Source organism: Ursus arctos, unplaced genomic scaffold (assembly GCF_023065955.2).
Source record: "Ursus arctos isolate Adak ecotype North America unplaced genomic scaffold, UrsArc2.0 scaffold_3, whole genome shotgun sequence".
NCBI lineage: Eukaryota > Metazoa > Chordata > Mammalia > Carnivora > Ursidae > Ursus > Ursus arctos.
The window spans coordinates 55,698,792-55,719,828 of record NW_026622985.1 but is presented as its reverse complement, the minus strand read 5'-3'; the positions used below and the strand labels follow the sequence as shown (position 1 = coordinate 55,719,828).

At 36.7% G+C, this 21,037-nt stretch overlaps 1 protein-coding gene across 4 annotated transcripts in view; it reads right to left on the bottom strand.

The window, feature by feature from the left end:
- The window catches only part of TAX1BP1 (Tax1 binding protein 1), a 78,920-nt gene that overhangs the window by 7,583 nt on the left and 50,300 nt on the right, over positions 1-21,037 (bottom strand). For 2 of the 4 annotated variants that reach the window (XM_026508394.4, XM_057304219.1), the window contains exons 13-16: positions 20,841-20,966; positions 18,174-18,245; positions 7,044-7,089; positions 6,419-6,567 (exon numbers count right to left, since the gene is read on the bottom strand). In XM_026508394.4, coding sequence (XP_026364179.2) covers positions 6,419-6,567; positions 7,044-7,089; positions 18,174-18,245; positions 20,841-20,966 — 393 coding nt within the window. Of the gene's footprint in view, positions 1-6,418; positions 6,568-6,905; positions 7,090-18,173; positions 18,246-20,840; positions 20,967-21,037 lie in introns of all 4 variants that reach the window. The other 2 variants (XM_026508384.4, XM_057304218.1) reach the window with 1 other exon arrangement.

Genomic DNA, 21,037 nt, shown 5'->3' with positions numbered 1-21,037 from the left:
CAACAAGATATAACACCTGTAAATACATATGCACCCAAATACATAAAACAGTTAATAATAAATATAAAGGAACTAATTGACAGTAATGCACCAACAGTAGGGGACTTTAACACCCCACTTACATCAGTGGGCAGATCATCCAAACAGAAATGAACAAGGAAACATGGGTTTGAATGACACACTGGACCAGATGGATTTAACAGATATATTCAGAGCATTCTGAAATCCTAAAATAGCAGAATACATATTCTTTTCAAGTATATGTGAACATTCTCCAGAGTAGACCACATGAGGCTATAACGCAAGTCTCAACAAACTGAAAAAGATCAAAATCGTATCAGGAATCTTTTCTGACTACGACACTATGAAACTAAAAATTAACCACAAGAAGAAATATGGAAATACGGAAAGAGCACAAATACTAAACAATGAATGGGCCAACCAAGAAATCAAAGAAGAGACTTAAAGTTACAAGGAATCAAATGAAAATGACAACAGACCAAAATCTTTGGGCTGCAGAAAAACCAGTTCCAACAGGGAAATTTGTAGCAATACAGGCCTGCCTCAAGAAGCAAGGAAAATCTCAAACAGCCTCACCTTGTATCTAAATCATCTAGAAAATAACAAAAACCAAAAACTAAAAGGAAGGAAATAATAAAGATTAGAGCAGAAACAAACACCACAGAAATACAAACAATTGGCATATAATTTTTCATAATATTCTCTTACAACAAACTGGACAACCTGGGAGAAATGGATGAATTCCTAAAAAACCTATAACCTACCAAACTAAAACCGGAAAAAATAGAAAATTTGAACAGACTGATCACCAGCAACCGCATTGAATCAATAATAATAAAAAAAAAAAACTACCAATAAACAAAAGTCCAGGACCAGATGGCTTCACAAGTAAATTCTATCAAACATTTAAAGAGGACTTAATACCTATTCTTCTCAAACTATTACAAAAAATAGAAGAGGAAGGAAACTTCCAAATTCATTGTATGAGGCCAGCATTACCCTGATAACAAAACCAGATAAAGACACCACAGAAAAGAGAACTGCAGGCCAACATCTCTGATGAACACAGATGCAAAACACTAGCAAACTAAATCCAACATTACATTAAGGAAATCATTCACCACGATCAACTGGAATATTCTTCCAGTATGGAAGGGTGGTTCAATATTTGCAAACCAATCAACATGATACATCAAACCTATGACAGAAAAGACAAAATCCATATGATCATTATCAACAGATGCAGAAAAAGCATTTGACAACGTACATCCATTCATGATAAAAACCCTCAACAAAGTAGGTTTAGAGGGAACATACCTCAACATAATAAAGCCCACATATGGAAAACCCACAGTGAACATCATACTCAACAGGGGAAAAGCTGAGCTCTCTTCCCCTAAGGTCATGAACAAGACAGGGATGCCCACTCTCACTTTTATTCAGATACTAACCAGAATCCTAGCCATAGCAATGAGACCAACAAAATAAACGACATCCAAACTGGTAAGGAAGTAGTAAAACTTTCGTTATTTGCAGACGACATGTAGAGAAAATCCGAAAAACTCTGCTCAAAAACTACTAAAACTGATACATGAATACGGCAAAGTTATAGGATACAAAAATCAATGTACAGAAATTTGTTGCATTTCTATACAAGGAAGCAACAAGAGAAATTAAGAAAACAATCCCATTTACACTTGCACCAAAAACAATAGATACCTAGGAATAAACCACAAAGAGATGAAAGACTTGTACTCTGAAAACTATAAAATACTCATGAAAGAAAGATGATACAAAGAAATGGAAAGACATTCCATTCTTATGGATTGGAAGAATAAATATTGTTAAAATGTCCATACTTCCCAAAGTAATCCACAGATGTAATGCAATCCTTATCAAAATACCAACAGTATTTTTCAGAGAACTAGAATAACAATCCTAAAATCTGTATGAAACGACAAAGACCCCCAACAGCTAAAGCAATCTTGTAAAAGAAAGACAAAACTAGAGGTATCACAATTCCAGACCTTAATCAAAACAGTGTGGTACTGGCACAGAAACAGACAGATCAATGGAACAGAAAACTCAAAAATAAACGCAGAATTATATCATCAGTTAACTTTAGACAAAGCAGGAAAGAACATGCAATGGGAAAAAGATGGTCTCCTCAACAAAATGTGTTGGGAAAATAGGACAGCAACATCCAAAAGAATGAAAATGGACCCTTCCTTACAACACACACAAACTTAAAATGGATTAAAGGCCTAAATGTGAGACCTGAAACCAGAAAGTCCTAGAAGAGAGCACAGTAATTTCACTGACATTGACCACACCAACATTTTTCTAGACAGGTCTCCTGATACAACGGAAACAAAAACAAAATTAAGCTATCAGGACTCATCAAAATAAAAAGCTTCTGCACAGCAGAGGAAATAACAAAACTAAGAGGCAACCTACTGAATGGGAGAAGATATTTGCAAATAACTTATCTGATAAAGGATCTGTATCCAAAATATATAAAGAACTGCTACAACTCAACGCTCAAAAAACAAATAATCCGATTAAAAAATGGGCAGAAGACATGAACAAACATTTTTCCAAAGACGACACACAGACGGCCAACAGACACATGAAAAGATGCTCAACATCACCCATCATTAGGGCAATGCAAATCAGAAACAATGAGTTATCACCTCACACCCATCAAAATGGCTAAAATCAAAAACACAAGAAACAACAAGTGTCGGTGAGGATATGGAGAAAAAGGAATCAGCATGCACTGTTGGTAGGCATGCAAACTGAAGCAGCCATTGCAGGAAAGAGTATGGAGGTTCCTCAAAAAGTTAAAAACAAAACTACCCTACAACCCAATAATCATACACTGGGTATTTACCCAAAAAATACAAAAACACTAATTCAAAGAGATACATGTACCCCTATGTTTAATGCAGCATCTTACAATAGCCAAATCATGGAAGCAGCCAAGTATCCATCAACAGATAACTGGATAAAGAAGATGTGGTATACATATATAAAATGGAGTATTACTCAGCCATAAAAAAGAATGAAATCTTGCCATTTCCAACAACATAGATGGAGCCAGAGAATATACTGCTAAGCAAAATATGTCAGAGAAAAGACAAATACCATGATTTCACTCACATGTGGAATTTAAGAAACAAAACAAAAAGCAAAGGAAAAAGGGAGAGAGATATAAACCAAGAAATACTCGTAACTACAGAGAACTGATGGTTACCAGAAAGGGGGGGATGGGTGAAGAAGGTGATGGGGATTTAAGAGTACACGTATCATGATGAGTACTGAGTAACGTTTAGCATCGCTGAATCACTGTATTAGTGTATCTGAAACTAATATAACACTGTACGTTAACTATACTGGAATTAAAATAATAAACCTAAAGAGAAGCAAGATCTCCATTACGTTTCAAATGTTATTTTTCTCCATATTCAGAAATTAACTCAAAATGGACCAAAAACCTAAATATAAGAGCAAAGACTACAGAAAACCCAGGGACAAATATTCCTATGAATTAGACAATGGTTTCTGAGATCTGAAAACAAAAGTACACGTAAAACCGGAATAAAGTCGACTTCATCAAAATTAAACTTGGGAAGTGCCTGGATGGCTCAGGTGGTTGAGTATCCGACTCTTGATTTTGGCTCAGGTCATGATCACAGGGTCATGAGATTAAGCCCTGTGTCAGGCTCTGCACTAGACACGGAACCTGCTTAAGATTCTCTCTCCCTCTCCTCTCTCCCTCTCAAAAAAGAAAAGAAAGAAAAGAAAGAGAAGAAAAGAGAAAAGAAAAGAAAAACCTGTTCGTACTCATACTATATTTCTGTGTAGCAAGGATTTAGACCCATGTTCCCATTGCTAGGGCATCATATCAAATTCACAGGGTACTATGGGATAGTTGTAATTTTCTAAGTTAATGAAATATGCAGAAACACTCCACATGTGTCAGATATCACGTGAACAACTAGTTCGAGATAGCTCACAGTTTCAACATTAGATAGCTCAGTTTCAATATTCCTTTCAGTGACACCTTATCTTTGACGAGAAGCTGAGTTTTTGGCAGCTGCTGAAATATAAAGCATGTGCTTTGTGAAAATCAGGAAGTGAAGGTGGTTTGTCCAATCCAACTCCAAGGTTTGAGAAGGTGTACAGTGGTCAACAGCCACATACATCCCATTAGTAACTGTGCTTATTTAAGAACGAAAAATAAGAATTTTTCAATTCAGGATACACTATTTTTTTTCCAAATGGTCACTACAATTGTTAGGAAATTGTTAAGTATTTGTTTTGGCCTATAGGGTATCATAAAAAATTTTTTTTACTTAGACACCAAAGGTACCATGAACTGAAAGTCTGGGAACCTCTGGCTTAGTCTATCTGATAGACTGATAGGTGGTTAGGACCATAGCTCCTATAGCCAAACTGATGAGGTTCAAATCCTCAGCTGACTATACCCTTACCAGCTGTGTGATGAAGCAAGCCAGTTATCTTTCTGTTTCCTCCATTAGAAAACAAAACATCGTAATAGTTCCTACCTCACAGGACTGCTATGAAGAACAAATGAGTTAACATATTTAAATAGCCAAGTACTAGGTGGCAAACTGAGCTAGAGAAATGTTTGGTGCCATCACCATCATAATTATGGTGCTATACTTACTGCCAGTGCAATTAGTAGGGGAAAAGGAGCACAAAAGGCATCTGATCTGATAGCTGACCAACTTCCGGTGCAGAAAGGAGATCTGGCAAGTATAAGCCTGGAGAAGGCTAGAGAACAGGCAGCCTCAACCTGACACCGAGGTCCTGTGGCTGTTAATTACTCCCAGGGCAGGGAACCAGAGAAAAGGAACAGGTCAACACAAATCTGCTATATATATTCCAAAAATTACCCATTAAACTACTTTCACTTCCAAGTGATTTTGTTATTGTAATGACAATATTTTTTTAAAGTCTAAATGTACATAAGTCTAAAGTGAAAAAATCTTCCGATTGCAAAATATAATTATCCAAGGTGTGCCTATTAAGAGTCCTTCCATCTCATTACCAAATCTAAGCATGTCAGCAAATGAGCACAAGACTCTAACACTGCTTCTCATGGGTTTGCAGGAGGGCAAAGCACACAGATCAGAAAGAACATTCTGCTAATTAAACTGAAGCAGATGCCTACGGAAGAGAAGGGCTTGTCACACGTAACATCTGTGCCAAGAATGATCAGATTAAATATGCAAAATGTGAAGTAAAGGTGTGAAAAAGCAGTAAGATTATACTCTAGACCTTAAATAGGCTACAAAAGTTCTGACAGTTTTCCTAATTATTCCCAGTAATGGACATAGGAGGCCAAAAGGCAGGAGGGAGAAATACATTTTTCTCCATTATGGGTGTTGAGCACTAGGGCTAAAATCATGCCTGTCTGAACACTGATCAGTTTCTGCAAAGGTTAATAGCAATTAAATGCAGCAAACTAGATTAAATGAGAAACAGGTCATGATACTGCTGTACTTGCAAAGAGCACGATAAAGCATTTCTTTTAAATTTATCTTAATGCACAGGAAATCTAAAAAGAGCTGCTACGAGGAAAAGAACTTATTTATTAAATGGTGAAGAAATCTCTCAAATGAAATAAAAATGACAAGCTACACAAACTAACTCAAATTATCAGTATTGGGTTGCTGAAAGATTATTAAATACTAATGATGTCTAAAGGACTTTCTCAGAAAAAATAAACTATGATAATGCATTTCTCTTTTCTAAAGATAAAGTAGTCCACTTTAAAATTTAAAGTGGGGTATAAATGCTAAAATTAAAAGATGCATACTGAAGAATATTGCCATTAACACTGCTTCTTCCAACCCAGTACATCTGCAATCAAAATATAGTAAATTACTTAGTGATAATTAAAATTAAACTGTGACTACAGCTAATAATTTATCATATATTTGAAAGTTGCTGAGAGTAAGTCTTAAAAGTGCTCATCAAAAAGGAAAAAACATTTTGTTAACTATGTGTGATAACAAATGTTAACCAGACTTCGTTCATGATCAAATACTGAATCATTATGCTGTAAACCTGAACTAAAGGTATTTATCAATTACACCTCAAAAAAATTTTTTTAAGATTAAACTGATAGCTATGCCATTGAGCTCATCCTCTGAACTCACACTTTAGGATTTATACTGAAGTAAAAGATTAAGTCTGAAGCATGTTAATGGTTCATTTTTCAAATTTAAATACAAGCAGGTTTTTCCAAAAATTAAACAATCACATGTATACACAAGCACACACACTCTCTTTTCCAGAAACGTTAACTCTCTACACAGAACAAAAAATAAAAGGAACAGGCTCAGAAAACAGAAATTCAATTTACTTTACTATCCTCAGGGTCTTCTAAACCATCAGGCCGACTAAGGTTTCGAGCAGGCTGGCTACAGACAACATGATCTTCCAGTCCCCAGGAAGGTACTCTCACAGGTGGCCTCTGGATTTCATCTGGATAAAAAGCACCATCTGCTCCATCTGAAATAAAATTTTGGAAGTGAAACCTGGTACTACAGAGTCTCTGCGTACAGCTATGATGAACAGGACATAAAGAACCATTTTTACGCATCACAAAAATGATGTCTTTCTAATCAAAGTAATTTTCAAAAATAAAAATATATGTAATAAGCAAACAGACTACTCATTTGTGCTGCAGCACTCCTAGACGAACCCAGTTACTGTTAAAATTAAAACTACTGGTTACAAGATAATGTTTCCATTAGAGTTAATTGGACCAGTAGTTCTCTAATCCCATTAAGATACAAACCAAAAAGCTCCATATTCAGTTAATCCCAAACCAAAATTATTTTAATAACCTCTGGCTTCCTGTGTTGCGTAAGGATTACCATACTGCAGAACTGGCTGTGTATGTGGCACTGTGGCAAAATGACTGCTTTGCTCTGAGCATGTGTTGAGACACTGTGAGATCTTTTGAGGACTCTGGGAATTCTGACCTTCCATTTTCCTTTCTGCTTGATCTTCTAGATTCCTTTTAAGTTCCTAAAATTAACAAAAACAACGGTGGAAAGCATTCAAATATTTTATAATTAGGGCAGCAATTAAACATTTAGCTAAAATATAATAAAATTACTTCCCTATTATGGTTAAAGAATACAACTGAAAAATCTGGCTCTTTTTTTTTTTTTTTTTAAGATTTTATTTATTTATGTGACAGAGAGACAGCCAGCGAGAGAGGGAACACAAGCAGGGGGAGTGGCAGAGGAAGAAGCAGGCTCCCAGCAGAGGAGCCCGATGTGGGACTCGATCCCGGAACACCCGGATCACGCCCTGAGCCGAAGGCAGACGCTTAACGACTGCGCTACCCAGGCGCCCCCTGAAAAATCTGGCTCTTAACTTCTCATAAATGTCCCTTCCACATATAACATGAGAAGGCAGAATAAAGCACAATGTATTTTCAAATTTTTTTGTGCCAAGAAGCTGCCCTTTTTATTGAGCTAAGAGCAAACTGTGTATCTCTTACCACTTAGTTATTAGTAAAAGCCAAAGGACAAAAAGCAAAGCAGACTGCTTCTCTAGTAAACTCTATCAAACATTTAAGAAACTTACTAGTATTTAAAAATACTAATCCCATATAAACTCTTTCAAAAACTAGAGAAAAAACACTTCTGGGGACGCCTGAGTGGCTCAGTTGGTTAAGTGTCTGCCTTCAGCTCAGGTCATGATCCCAGGGGCTTGGGATCAAGCCCCACATCAGGTTCCTTGCTCAGCAGGAAGCCTGTTTCTCCCTCTATCTGCCACTTCCCCTGCTTGTGCGTGAGCTCTCTGACAAATAAATAAAATCCTGAAAAAAAAAAAAAAAACACTTCTGAACTTTATTTATAAGGCCAATACTATCCTAATACCAAAGTCAAACAATGACATCACAGGAAAACTGCAGACCTCATCCCTCATGAATACTGATGCAAAAATCCTTAAAAATCAAATCCAACGATATTTTAAAAGAATATAACATAACCATGTGGGTTGTTCTTTTTTATTGTTTTTGTTTTTAAAGATTTTATCCTTTTTTTTTTTTTTGGACAGAAAGAGCGAGCACAAGCAGGGGGAGCAGCAGGCAGAGGCAGAGGGAGGCTCCCATTGAGCAAGGAGCCCACACGGAGCTCAATTCCAGGACGCTGGGATCATGACCTGAGCCGAAGGCAGATGCTTAACTGACTGAGCCACCCAGGCACCCCAACCAAGTGGGTTTTTATCACAAGAAAGCAAATTTAGCTTAACATCCAAAAATCAATATAATTCACTATGTTCACAGACTAATGAGGAAAAAAATCGTATGATCATTTAAATAGATGCAGAAGAAACATCTTACAAAATTCAACAGGCATTCATATATATATATTTTTAAATCTCAGCTAACTAGAAATAAAAAGGAACATCCTTAATATGAAAAAAAAGACACTTCAAAACCCTACAGTGAATATTAATGGTGAAAAACTAAATGATTCTACCTAAGGTCAATAGTAAGGCAAGGATGTCTGCTCTCACCACTTCTACTCAACACTGCACTGGAGATTCCAAATAGTGGATTAAGGCAAGATTAAGGCAGACTGGAAAGAAGTAAAATCATCTTTATTCAGAGGATATGATCATATATGTAGAAAATTCTAAGGAATCTAAAGAACTAGGAGAATGAGTAGATTTAGCAAGGTTGCAATCAAGATCAATATATAAAAGCAACTGTATTTCGATATGTAAGCAACACAATAAAAATGAAGTTTTTAAAGATACCATTAATAGTAGAATCAAGAGATATTAAAATACTTAGGAATAAGTTTAATAAATGTTCAAGGCCTGTAGACTAAAAACAACAAACATGCTGAGAGAAAGTGAAGAGAACCTCAATAAACAGAAAAATACACCACATTCGTGGACTGGAAAACTTGGCATTTTTATAAATTCCTCCCAAACTAATCTACACATTCAATACAATCCCAATCAAAATCCCCGCAGGCTTTTGTATAAATTGACACGCTGATTCTAAAATAAACCCTGAGACACAAAGGTCCTGAAATGGCCCATTTTTAAAAAGAACAAAGTTGGAAGACTTACACCTGATTCCAAGACTTAGAACAAAGCTATAAAATGAAGACAACAGATGTTGATATATGGATAAACACACAGATTAGGGGCTGGCAAAATTTTTCCATAAAGGGCCTGACAGTCAATATTTTCAGCTTTGTAGGACACAGTCTGTCAAAACTATTCAAATCTGCCTCTGTTGTTGCAGCCGTAATGCCTAAATGAATGGGCATGGTCATAAACTAATGACTTTATTTACAAAATAGGCCATGAGCTATATTTGGCTTGTAGATGTCAGTCTGCAGATCCCTGATATAAATCAATAAAACAGAAAACGGTCCAAAAATATACCCATTCTCATAGTCAGTTAATTTTCGACAGAGATGCAGAAATAATTCAATGAAGGAAAAGGGTAGTCTTTTGAATGTTAGCTTAAAAAACTGGGTATCTACAAATAAATGTTGACTATATATCATACCATACAAAAAAATTTAATTATTATTTTTTTAAGTAGGCTCCATGCTGGACATGGAGCTCACAACGCTGAGATCAAGACCTGAGCTGAGATTAAAAGTTGGAGGCTTACCGACTGAGCCACCCAGGCACCCCCCCCCCAAAATTAATGTCAAGTGGATCATAAATCTAAACATGAGAGCTAAAAGCTGTAAATCTACTGAAAGAAAAATAGGGGAAAATCTTTGTAACCTTGGATTGAGCAAAAAAAAATTTTTAAGATAGGACACAAATAGCATGAACCATTAAGAAAAATATTGCTAAATTAGACTATTTTCAAAATTAGAAGATTTTGTTCTTCAAAGATATTTTTAAACACAAAAAAGGCACTGGAAAACAGTATGGAGATTCCTCAAAAAGTTAAAAATACAGCTACCCTATGACCCAGCAATTGCACTACTAGGTATTTTTACCCCAAAGATACAAATGCAGTGATCCGAAGAGTCATGTGCAGCCCAATGTTCCTAGCAGCAAGGTCTACAACAGCCGAACTACACAAAGAACCCAGATGTCCATCCAAGGATGAATGGATAAAGAAGATGTGGTACATATATACAATATTACTCAGCCATCAAAAAAAAAAATGAAATCTTACCATTTGCAATGACATGGACGAAACTAGAGGGTTTTATGCTAAGTGAAATCAATCAGAGAAAGAAATTATCATGTTTTCCCTCATATGTGGAATTTAAGAAACAAAAGGGTCATAGGGAAAGGGAGGGAAAAATAAAATAAGACAAAATCAGGGAGACAAACCATAAGAGATTCGTAAATATAGGAAACAAACTGAGGGCTGCTGGAGGGGAGGTGGGGGGGAATGGGGTAACGGGGTAACGGGGCAATGGGCATTAAGGAGGGCACGTGATATAATTTAAGCACTGGGTGTTATATGCAACTGACAGATCGATCACTGAACTCTACCTCTGAAACTAATAATACACTAAGTAAATTAACTGAATTTAAATAAAATTTAAAAATAAATAAAAATGGAAAGGCAAGTTACGTATTGGGAGAAAATATTTCCAGGACACATGAAAAAGGAATTATATTTAGAATATATAAAGAACTCTTAAAACCAAATACAACCAATAAAGACAATTCAACTAAAAAACAAAGATCTCAACACTTCACAAAAGAATATACATGAATGGGGGCACCCAGCTGGCTCAGTCGGTACAGCATGTGATTCTCAATCTCAGGGCCATGAGTTTAAGCCCCATGTTAGACACAGCTTTAAGTATATATACTTAAAAAAAAATGTATGTGTGTGTGCGTATATGAATGGCCTGTAAGCACAGGAAAAGATGCCCAGCACCACTAGTCATCAGGGAAATTAAAAAAACCACAGTAACACTGCACATCCACCAGCATGACTAAAATTAAAACCCAATAAATAATACCAAGTACTAATGAGGCTACAGAGCAACTGGAATGTTCATACACTGCTAGTGGGAATGCAAAATGGTACAGCCACTTTAAAAAAAAATTCGGCTGTTTCTTAAAAATATATCCATCATATAAGAAAGCAATTCCATTCCTAGGCATCTACTTGAGAGAAATGAAAACCTATGTCCACAAAAAGACAGGAGATGTTCATAGCATTATTCATAGCAAACCACTAGAAATAATCCATATGTCCATCAGCTGGTAAAAGATTTATGTCCAACCAGTGAATGGGTAAATTCTGCGTGATTGCTTATATGAAATGTTAGAGAAGGTAAAACTATATATAGTAGCAGAAAGTAGATCACTGATTGTCTGGGACTGGGATAGCTGACGGAATTGAGTAAAAACAAGCATGAAGAAACTTGGTGCAGTAATGGAAACATTCTATAGTTTGAATATAATGGTATTATCAGAAATATTACCAAATCCATCAATATTACCAAAATCCATCAAATTGCACTTATAATAGGTAGGTTTTATTACATGTAAACTATACCTTGGTAAAGGTGTTAAAGAAAAAAAAAATCAGCCAAAATTTTAACAAAGGATGTAAAAATGGAAAATTTCATGTGTAAAGTAAAACTCAGCTAGTTTTGCTGAATGTCATCCCATAAGACTAGAGATGAGATTCTGTGTCAGCAAATTTTTACCTATATAAATGACCATTAAATGAAGTAACCTTAAAACAGAGTAAGTCGTTATCACTGAAAGCAAAACTGGTAAACATGAAAAATTCAAGTCAATTTAGGTTTGAGAAGAGATATAGCAATTAAAAGTTCCTCCTAAGCATGTGAAAAAGTACAGAAGGTATGGGACATAACATATTGCAGGACTGGGTAAATGAATGATATGGCTAGAGCACAGGGCGCATGTGAAGAGCAAGAGAAAAGACAAGCTGAAGGCCAGATGTGCCAAATCTATACCAAAGAGTTTACGACAATGGGCCTAACAGTTCTTGAATAGTCATAACATGGCCCTTCAGTAAGGTTATTCTAGGAAGGCTATACTGGGCACACTAGAAATTGGGCATACGTGAAATTAGCAACAAGCAGGGGATGGCATGACATGGTAGACTAGAGTCAGACTGACCTGGCTTTGCTCATCAGCTTCAGCACTAATAACCCTGAAGAAGTTACATTCTCCAGCCCTAGGAGGACTACTGAGAAATTAGAGAAGTGTTTAGAACACAGCAGGTCCTCAGTGGAGGTTCCCTCATCTCCTGCCATGACTCAAAGAGTGCCGCCATGTAATTCAAAATTGTGAAAGTGCAATGTGAGTAGAGAAAAAGTGAAAGTAAATTAAAAAAATATTTCAAAGACAAGTCAAGAGGAAAAGGGCACGAACAGAGCAAAAGATGTAGACAGGATAAACTGCTACAAAAACTTAAGCAAATTACCTTAGAAGAACATGGTGAAATTCTGTAAGCAAACAATAAACTACTTAAATGGAGCCAAGAGTTTCACTGAAAGATTTATGGTACAGTCAAGCAACTTCGTAGAGATTGCAACATAATAAAGAGTTCCAAGTTAATACTCCTCGACCATCAGAGATGCAATAAATCCCCTGCAAATAGGATGCAGGGTAAGAAAAGGACCAGTAACAAGCAGCTTTGTTTCCTCATGAGGGAAACTGGAGGCGGGGTAAACAGAACACAGGGACATGAACAAGACAGATACAGGCAGGTTGTTTGATAAATCAGAAGACTGAGCTCTTGACTTAGAAAATCTGATTCTCAAATTTGCATTCACAACACTCCCCAAAGGGTCCATGTTTAGAATTCAGGAGATAAATGAACTTGGATGAGGAAAATGAATTTATATCTTTTCACTAACTTTTAACTGAAATTTAGCATTTTCTTCAATTATGAATGTAGGCACACACACACACACACACACAAAAAACCCCAGCAATAGCTGCAGTACCTTTGTCACCTACAGAATCAGATATTTTCACTTCATATTACAGTCATTGCAGCCATCTCAAAACAGCCTCTACATTTCACTACCTTGAAATTATGGTAATTACTACACATGCTAAATCTTATTTAACATTTTTAAATAAACACATGTACTACTGTCACATATCATAAACTTGTTTTAATATTTTGATAACTATTTCTTATAACTCATTTCCGTTGTGATTCTGTATATTTTGCTTTATTCATTTAAAAATATTTCTGGGAGGGGCGCCTGGGTGGCACAGCGGTTAAGCGTCTGCCTTCAGCTCAGTGTGTGATCTCTGTGATCTGGGATGGAGCCCCATATCAGGCTTCTCTGCTGGGAGCTTGCTTCTTCCTCTCCCACTCCCCCTGCTTATGTTCCCTCTCTCGCTGGCTGTCTCTGTCAAATAAATAAATAAAATCTTAAAAAATAATAATAATTCTGGGGCACCTGGGCGGCTCAGTCGGTTAAGAAGCCGATTCCTGACTCTGGCTCAGGTCATGACTTGGGGTCCCGGGATCAAGCCCTGCATCTGGCTCTGAGCTTGGCAAGGAGTCTGCTTGGGATTATTTCTCTGCCCCTCCCCCAATCACTCCCTCTAAAATAAACAAATCTTTTAATATATTAAATATATGTTATAAATATATATAATTTATATATTTTATATTAATATATTTAATATATATTAAACACATTTCACCAGACTACCAAAAGGCCCTTTGAAAAATCATGGTCAAGAACTCCTGTAAGACCTCCTCTACCTTCAAAAACATGTATGACATGAATGTGGCTAACGAGCAAAATAATATTGATGGCTGATTCCTAACTCTCCTTAAAAAAACCTCCACGATTTAAGAAATAGATTTTGTTAGGGGCGCCTGGATGGCTCAGTCAGTTAAGTGTCTGCCTTCAGCTCAGGTCATGATCCCAGGGTCCTGGAATCGAGCCCCACGTCAGGCTCTCTGCTCAGCTGGGAGCCTGCTTCTCCCTCTCCCCCCCTTACTTGTGCTCTCTCTTGCACGCGCTCTCTCTCCCAACTAAATAAAATCCTAAAAAAAAAAAATAATAATAGATTTTGTTAGGAGTCCTCTCTTATAGTTCCAGGGCACAGAAGTTTGTTCAGCTGGTTTGCCTCTGCTAGAGTGCCTAAATTAATTAATTCAACTAATATTTAACTTCAAATATCAGGTGCTGTACTAGCAGCTACAGATACAATGGTGAATAAAACAGAAGCAATTCCTATCTTCATGGATCTTACAATTAAGCAGACGAGCCAGATGTTAAGAAAGCACAGAAATAAATATAATTACAAATTATGGTAAGTGCTATGCAATAAAAGTACAGGTACCAGGTTTAACAGAGGCACGAACTTCAGACCGAAGGTCAAAGAAGCCCTTACCGAAGAAGAGTCATTTATTCTAGGACTTGAAGGATGAGTCAAGAGTGGGGGGGGGGGGCAGGCAGCACCTGGGTAGCTCAGTCGGTTAAGCGTCTCGCTCTTGGTTTCATCTCAGGTCACGATCTCAGCATTGTGGAGTCAAACCCTGTGTCAGGCTCCACGTTCTACATGGAGTCTGCTTGATATTCTCTCCCTCCCTTCCCCCCATGCATGCATGTGCACTCTCTAATAAATAAATCTTTTTAAAGAAGTAGTTATGAATAAATATTTAGAGGGAAATATTACAAATTCTGGGATATACCTGAAAAAATATCTCTGGGGAAAGGAAGGAAGGTAATTATGGTTGCACGAATAAGACAGCCATAAAGTAACAATTACTGATGCTAGGTGAGGAGTACAACCGAGTTCATTCTATTATTCTATTCTAGTATGTTTAAACTCCTAAGGGGGGGGGGGGGGTAGAGTCCAACAAAGTAACAAAGAATTGTAGGCAAGAATATTGCTGGCAAAGGAAATGAATGAGAGTGCTGAGAAAATAAAGCAATCGGTGAGTTGTAAAGCCTGGGTGACTAGAACATTTCTCAAAGTGTAGTTCCCAGAGCACAGCACCAGAACTTAGAAATGCACATCTCAAGCCCCACTACAAACCTACTAAAATAGAAACTTTGGGAATGGACCCAGGAATCTGTTTTAACAGGCAATACAGGTGATTCTGATGCAAGCTCAAGGTCAAGAACCACTGAGAGAGACTCTTATGTATATATCCAGAGAGATATCTTATGTATAAATTATCCATATAAATCTTTCAGATATGTATGTTTTATACATGTAAAATATAGAAAGTATCTTGACTGCTTCTCTCTAGCATTAGCTAATATCGCTAAAGCACAATATACACTTAAAGCTGGGTTTCTTATTAACAACACAAAGTAAATCCATGTTTCAGAAAGTTGAAGCATTTGGAATATGTATGTAATTCTTTTTTTTTTTTTAAGATTTTATTTACTTGACAAAGAGACAAGCATGGGGAGCAGTAGAAGGAGAGGGAGAAGCAGGCTCCCCACTGAGCAGGGAACCCGACACAGGGCTCGATCCTAGGCCTGAGCCAAAGGCAGATGCTTAACCATCTGAGCCACCCAGGTGCCCCGATATATGTATTCCTTACCAACTTCTTGTCAGAGCTGATTAAAGCATCATTGTTTTAACTTTGCAATACACCTGACCAAACCTCATACCAGAAATTTTATCATTTTCTCACTCTTCATCTGTCCTATTGTTTAAATTATCTTTAATCCATTGTTTATTTGCAGGAATCTTTTTAACTCACTTGCCATTTTGTGTTACCATACACTGAAAGGGAAAGGGAGGGAGAGAAAAAGGGGGGAGGAGGGAGAAAAGAAAAAGCTTTTTGAATACCCTCAAGTGCAGGAGACAAGGAAAATAAATAAATAAATAAAAATTAAAAGCTTCAAAAAATCTCAAATTCTATTCCTAATAGGAATCTTTCTCATAGTGATATGGCTCTAACAATTCTGAAACTGTTTTATGTGGATTATCAGATTTAACAAATGAATAGATATGTGTTGGTATTGTTGGACACCAGGATTCTCAGCGTGGAAGGCACATATACAAACAGGAAATGAGGAAGGCAAGTAAGAACCATGTGGAGTTCAACTAGGATTCACGATATCTAAAATAATGTTTCTTAATTCTGCCCACTGAAGAGATCTAGAAGCAACGAGCCCCAGTAATCATGGACACACGCAGGGCCCATATTTTGTTTTTTAAACACCATCTCCCACTAATAACAAACCAGAAACTCCTTGGAAAAGGAACTAATTCCGGGACTGGACCAGGGAGTCTTTCTTATTTAAAAAAAAGGAAAAAAAGGACAATGCCAAAGATGAGTTAAGAAGGGTACAAGATGAGCTGGAGTATTCTGCAATGCTAGGAAAGTATTATGTGCTCAACAAAATCAACAACACCCTTTTGATACTGGGGCATATCAGGAACCAGCTTGAAAATGCTCCCAACTGACCAAATGTAGGACTGCAGCAACATCAAATTAAGAACAGTAGCAAATTCTAATCCACTGACTAAAGAGTTCATACTGATGACTGTCAGGTAAGAAGACAGGAAGACAGACATCTACGGGCGCATGCAAAAGCAAGAAATGTAAGCATTGGGAATTATCAAGCTCATGGGAGCAGATATAAGATTCCCCAAATTCTAGTTTTTGCTTAGAAGCTTGAATTTTATCACTGGCAACAAATACTACCACTTGTTTTTCCTTAAAGTAACAGGCTCGTTTCACTTCTTTTCAAGAGAATACCTGCCAAATACCCTACTCTGAATAACCAAATTTTGTCTATTAGTCATTCTTTAATACGGAAACGATATACTATGAAAAGAGCAGCTAGTTCAGTTCACAACCCAAACTGCACAAGCGCTTCACCTTAAGATCACCATCATCTTCATTAAGTAAAGTGCTTTGGGGGTACTCCCCATTTCCTCACACAGAATATTAGAAAGATGTGCACCCCGAGGTCGAGCTTCAATAAGATTATTTTACTGTTTCATAAGTGAAACTGGTTTTTGTTTTTTTTTTTTTTGAACTATGAATGCAGTAGTTAAGATGAATATGGTTACCTATACTAATGCACTTTGGTGCAACTGCCTTGATTCAAAACGCACCACTGCTTACACGCCAGCATGTAAATGTAACACAGTGGGTGGGTGGGGAATACATATGTGTATATATATGTAACACAGTGGCGAATAAAGCAAACAACATCGCAGTACTGTGAAAATAGTTTTCAATTTTGTAGACTTCTAAAAGGGGGTGGGGATCCCCCCAAAAGACCTCAAACTACACTCTGAGAAATGTTGCCCGACAGCCATGTTTTACATTATAAATGTATCCTCTGCTTCAATGTTAGGTTATGCTATAAATCATTAAACAAGTTCTAAAACATTTCCCGTCACAGAAGAAAACCAGATAGACAACATTATGTATAATTTTTAAATATTTATACTCTCTTCCTAAATTTAAACATTGTAAAATCTGTTTATTGTTAAATACAAAATACATAACAAAGACCAAGTTAAATTTCAATACTTAGGTATTTTCCTCATAGTATAAGGTAAATTATTTAAAAATATTATGTAGGGGCACGTGGATGGCTCCATCGGTTAAGTGTTCAACTTAATTTTGGCTCAGATCATGATCTCAGGGTCACGAGATCAAGCCCTGCATCGGACTCTGTGCTGGGTGTGGAACCTGCTTAAGATCCTCTCTCTCCCTTCTCCTTCTGCCCCCCCATTCTGCACGTTATCTCTAAAAATAAATAATTTTTAAAAATAAAAATAAAATTACTTAATTGAAAACATTCTCCACTAAGAGTACTAACATCTGTTTGTCTTTTCTTTATTCATTTAGCTTGTTTTCAAAGCCACTCTCACATGACCGTAACGTGTGTCTTCATAAAGCTGTAGTATCATTCATTCTCATTATTTTTTTTTAAGATTTTATTTATTTATTTATTTGGGGGGGTGTGCCCCCGAGCACAAGCAGGGGGAGGAGCAAGGATATCAAGCAGTCTCTGTGCTGAGAGCAGAGTCCCACACACGGCACCTGATCTGACCACTCTGGAACTATGACCTGAGCTGAAACAAAGCACCAGACGCATAAACAACTGAGCCACCCAGACACCCCTGAAAGATTTTTTAAGTACACTGTTCAATACCTTTTCCCTGGAGAGGTTTTCCAAACGCGAAGTTAGGCCATTTATTTCTTTGTCTTTCTCTGCCAACTGAAGCTGAAGAGAGAAATCATCATTAATCTTTTCCATTATCTACTCTCTCCTTCACACCAAGAGTTAGTCTATACCATTCTAGCAAAACTATTACCATACCTGTGTGCTTTTCTTGGTGTATTTCTTTGACACCTCTAGATTACTTCTCATTAGTGACCAACTTCCCTTACTCATACAACTTCTCCCATAGTTTATGCAAAATTTCACCCCCGGTATCATCCTCTCAATGCTCTTTTTTGTGTCTACTGCTTCTTCACAATTAGAAATGTTGAGTGCTCTCCAAAGTTTCTTCTTTGGCTTCTCTCTACATTCCCCCTAAAAACTACCTTTTTTCTATGCCTTCACGACTATGATCCCCATGGGAATAAACCACAAGTATTGACTCACAAGGCACACTTCTTTCCCAAGTTTCAAACCTTTCTTTTCAACTGACGCATGACATGTTTTCATTGTTCTCACCGCACTTTAAGGGCAAAAGGTCCCAAACCTACTTTTCTTCCTTTTGTTAACAGATATTACCAATCTCAGAGCCCATGTATGACTGAAGCTAGGAAGCTTTGTTACAATACACCCTCCTCCTCTTCTTCCTCCATTCCCCAATATTTTCAGTCTCTTAAGTCATTCATTCACTTTACCAATCACATTATGAATACAAACACAAACTCGTTTTTCAATTATTTTTCCCTAAGGATGCCTTTCAAAGCTTTCCTCGATATACACGTCCTATTCAATAAGTCATCAGGGAAGGTACCCAAGGGGGTGGTCTTCACCAAGTAATTCTGAGAATACTTCTAATTTTCTTACTTTCAAACACCCTTCCTACCTATAAATCCTCTCAGGGTTGCCAAATTGTTTTCAAAAAGACCTACTACAGTTGGGTCCCTTTACTCCTAGGAAATTCTTAACAGCAAACAGCATTCAAATTCCATTTTAGGCCCCCCAAAATGTGGCTTCAATCTATCTTTCAAGTCCAACCTACTCCACCACAGACATTAAAGTCCTATTATTCAAGAATGCTCAAAATTTCCAGGCTATACTCTCCACTTTTCACCTCCAAACCTATATAAATGTTTTTCAATCTTCTTAGAATGATGCTTCTTTCTTTTCCCAGCTCTGCTTCTCCTCCCCTTCAGTTTGGTCTTTGAAAGGTCGGGTTTCTCCACGCTTAACTCCTAAATATTCCACTGGAAACAGCCCTAAGGTACTTCATTAAATAGACTTATTCATATAGAACTTCATCCCATTTTGCCTTGTCTAGTGAGTATGTGTCTAAACAGTACAAAATAAGGGACAGGGCACTCAACAAAAAGCAAGCACCTTACCAGCTGCATAATCTATAATGTTGTTTAATTCGGATGCTCACTTTTGTCATAAACTAAATGAACTAAAAACATTTAGCTTCCCACAGGTTTGACAGTGGATTGTGAATGTCAAAGAGTTGTGAATATCACCATTATACTTCTAGCAATCCCTATTAGATTACGAACTCCTTAAGCATTCAGAGCGCTGTGCCTTACTTTTATGATCACCTACGTAACAGCTAACATAGTGTGCACTTGCTAGCTCTCTATGTATATATAGTAGGCTTTAACTTTACTAAATTATTTTTTCTAGTCAATATGCAAAGATAAAAGCTCATATAAATTTAGTATTCACACTTTATAAATAATAAGGGAAGCTGCCAGCCACTGAAAACAATATCCACAGGGATCTCAGACATAACAATAATCTCATGAATTAAGAGTTTGAAATTTTCACTCTGACAGTAGGTGAAGATAAAAAAGAACTACCAGTAAAATTACCTATATGTGCCACCTTCTCCAGCCCCCAGGGGGAAACCGAAATTCTTGGTGCCTTTAAGAACACCACATTTAAAAATTAGATTGTAAGTACCAACTAGCTATAATATAGCAAAGTTAAATCATTCAGAACTTCCTGATCTTTAGTCACACGATATGCAAATTGTATGTACATACATATCTCAAAATACGTAAGATTATACTTTATTCCTTAAAGCAAAAAGACCTTCCTACTAATTAGCTAAACAGTCTAATTTTTTTTCTCTAACAATCTTACAAATATTATTTACCATTTGGATTTGTTTGTTGCCTAATGTTACATTGGCAAAAACAATTTTAATTAAGATTGTAGCACTCTGCAGTCTTTCTTTAGGATCACACATTTTGGCGATTCATTGAATAACTCTTACATAAATTTTAAAATCACTGATCATATATTATGCTCCCACAAAAACGTAAAGGCCTTAAAATAATTTTACATACACATTCATGTTTGTTTCTAAGTGAATAGGATAATGATCACTTTTCATCTTAGAAACTAAGCATGATTTAAAAATGTAATTTTAATTAGCCAACTCAGTGCACAGAATTAAAGCCACAATGGCAATGCATAGCAGCATTTATTTTCTCAGTTCATAGTCAACTACTCAACTAAATATGTAGTACATTATTTATACACAAAAATACAATTCCAATTATCTATATTAAAACTGCCTATTAGATTGGTAAAACTTATAGCTAACATATTTGCAGAAGTACCAGGTACGCTATGCCTCAAGCCATAAAATACCGAACTTACTCTGTAATTGTCCTCTACTTCAGCTAGTGCTAGCTTTACATTTTCAGCAATCTTCACTTGTTCTTTCCATTTCAGTTCCATTTTCGCAAGTTCATCAGCGTACTTATTACATTTTGTTTTCTCATCCTAAATGAAATTAGCATAATTACCAAAAATTTTAAATCCAGATAGAGCCAGTATCTATATAAACATATTTA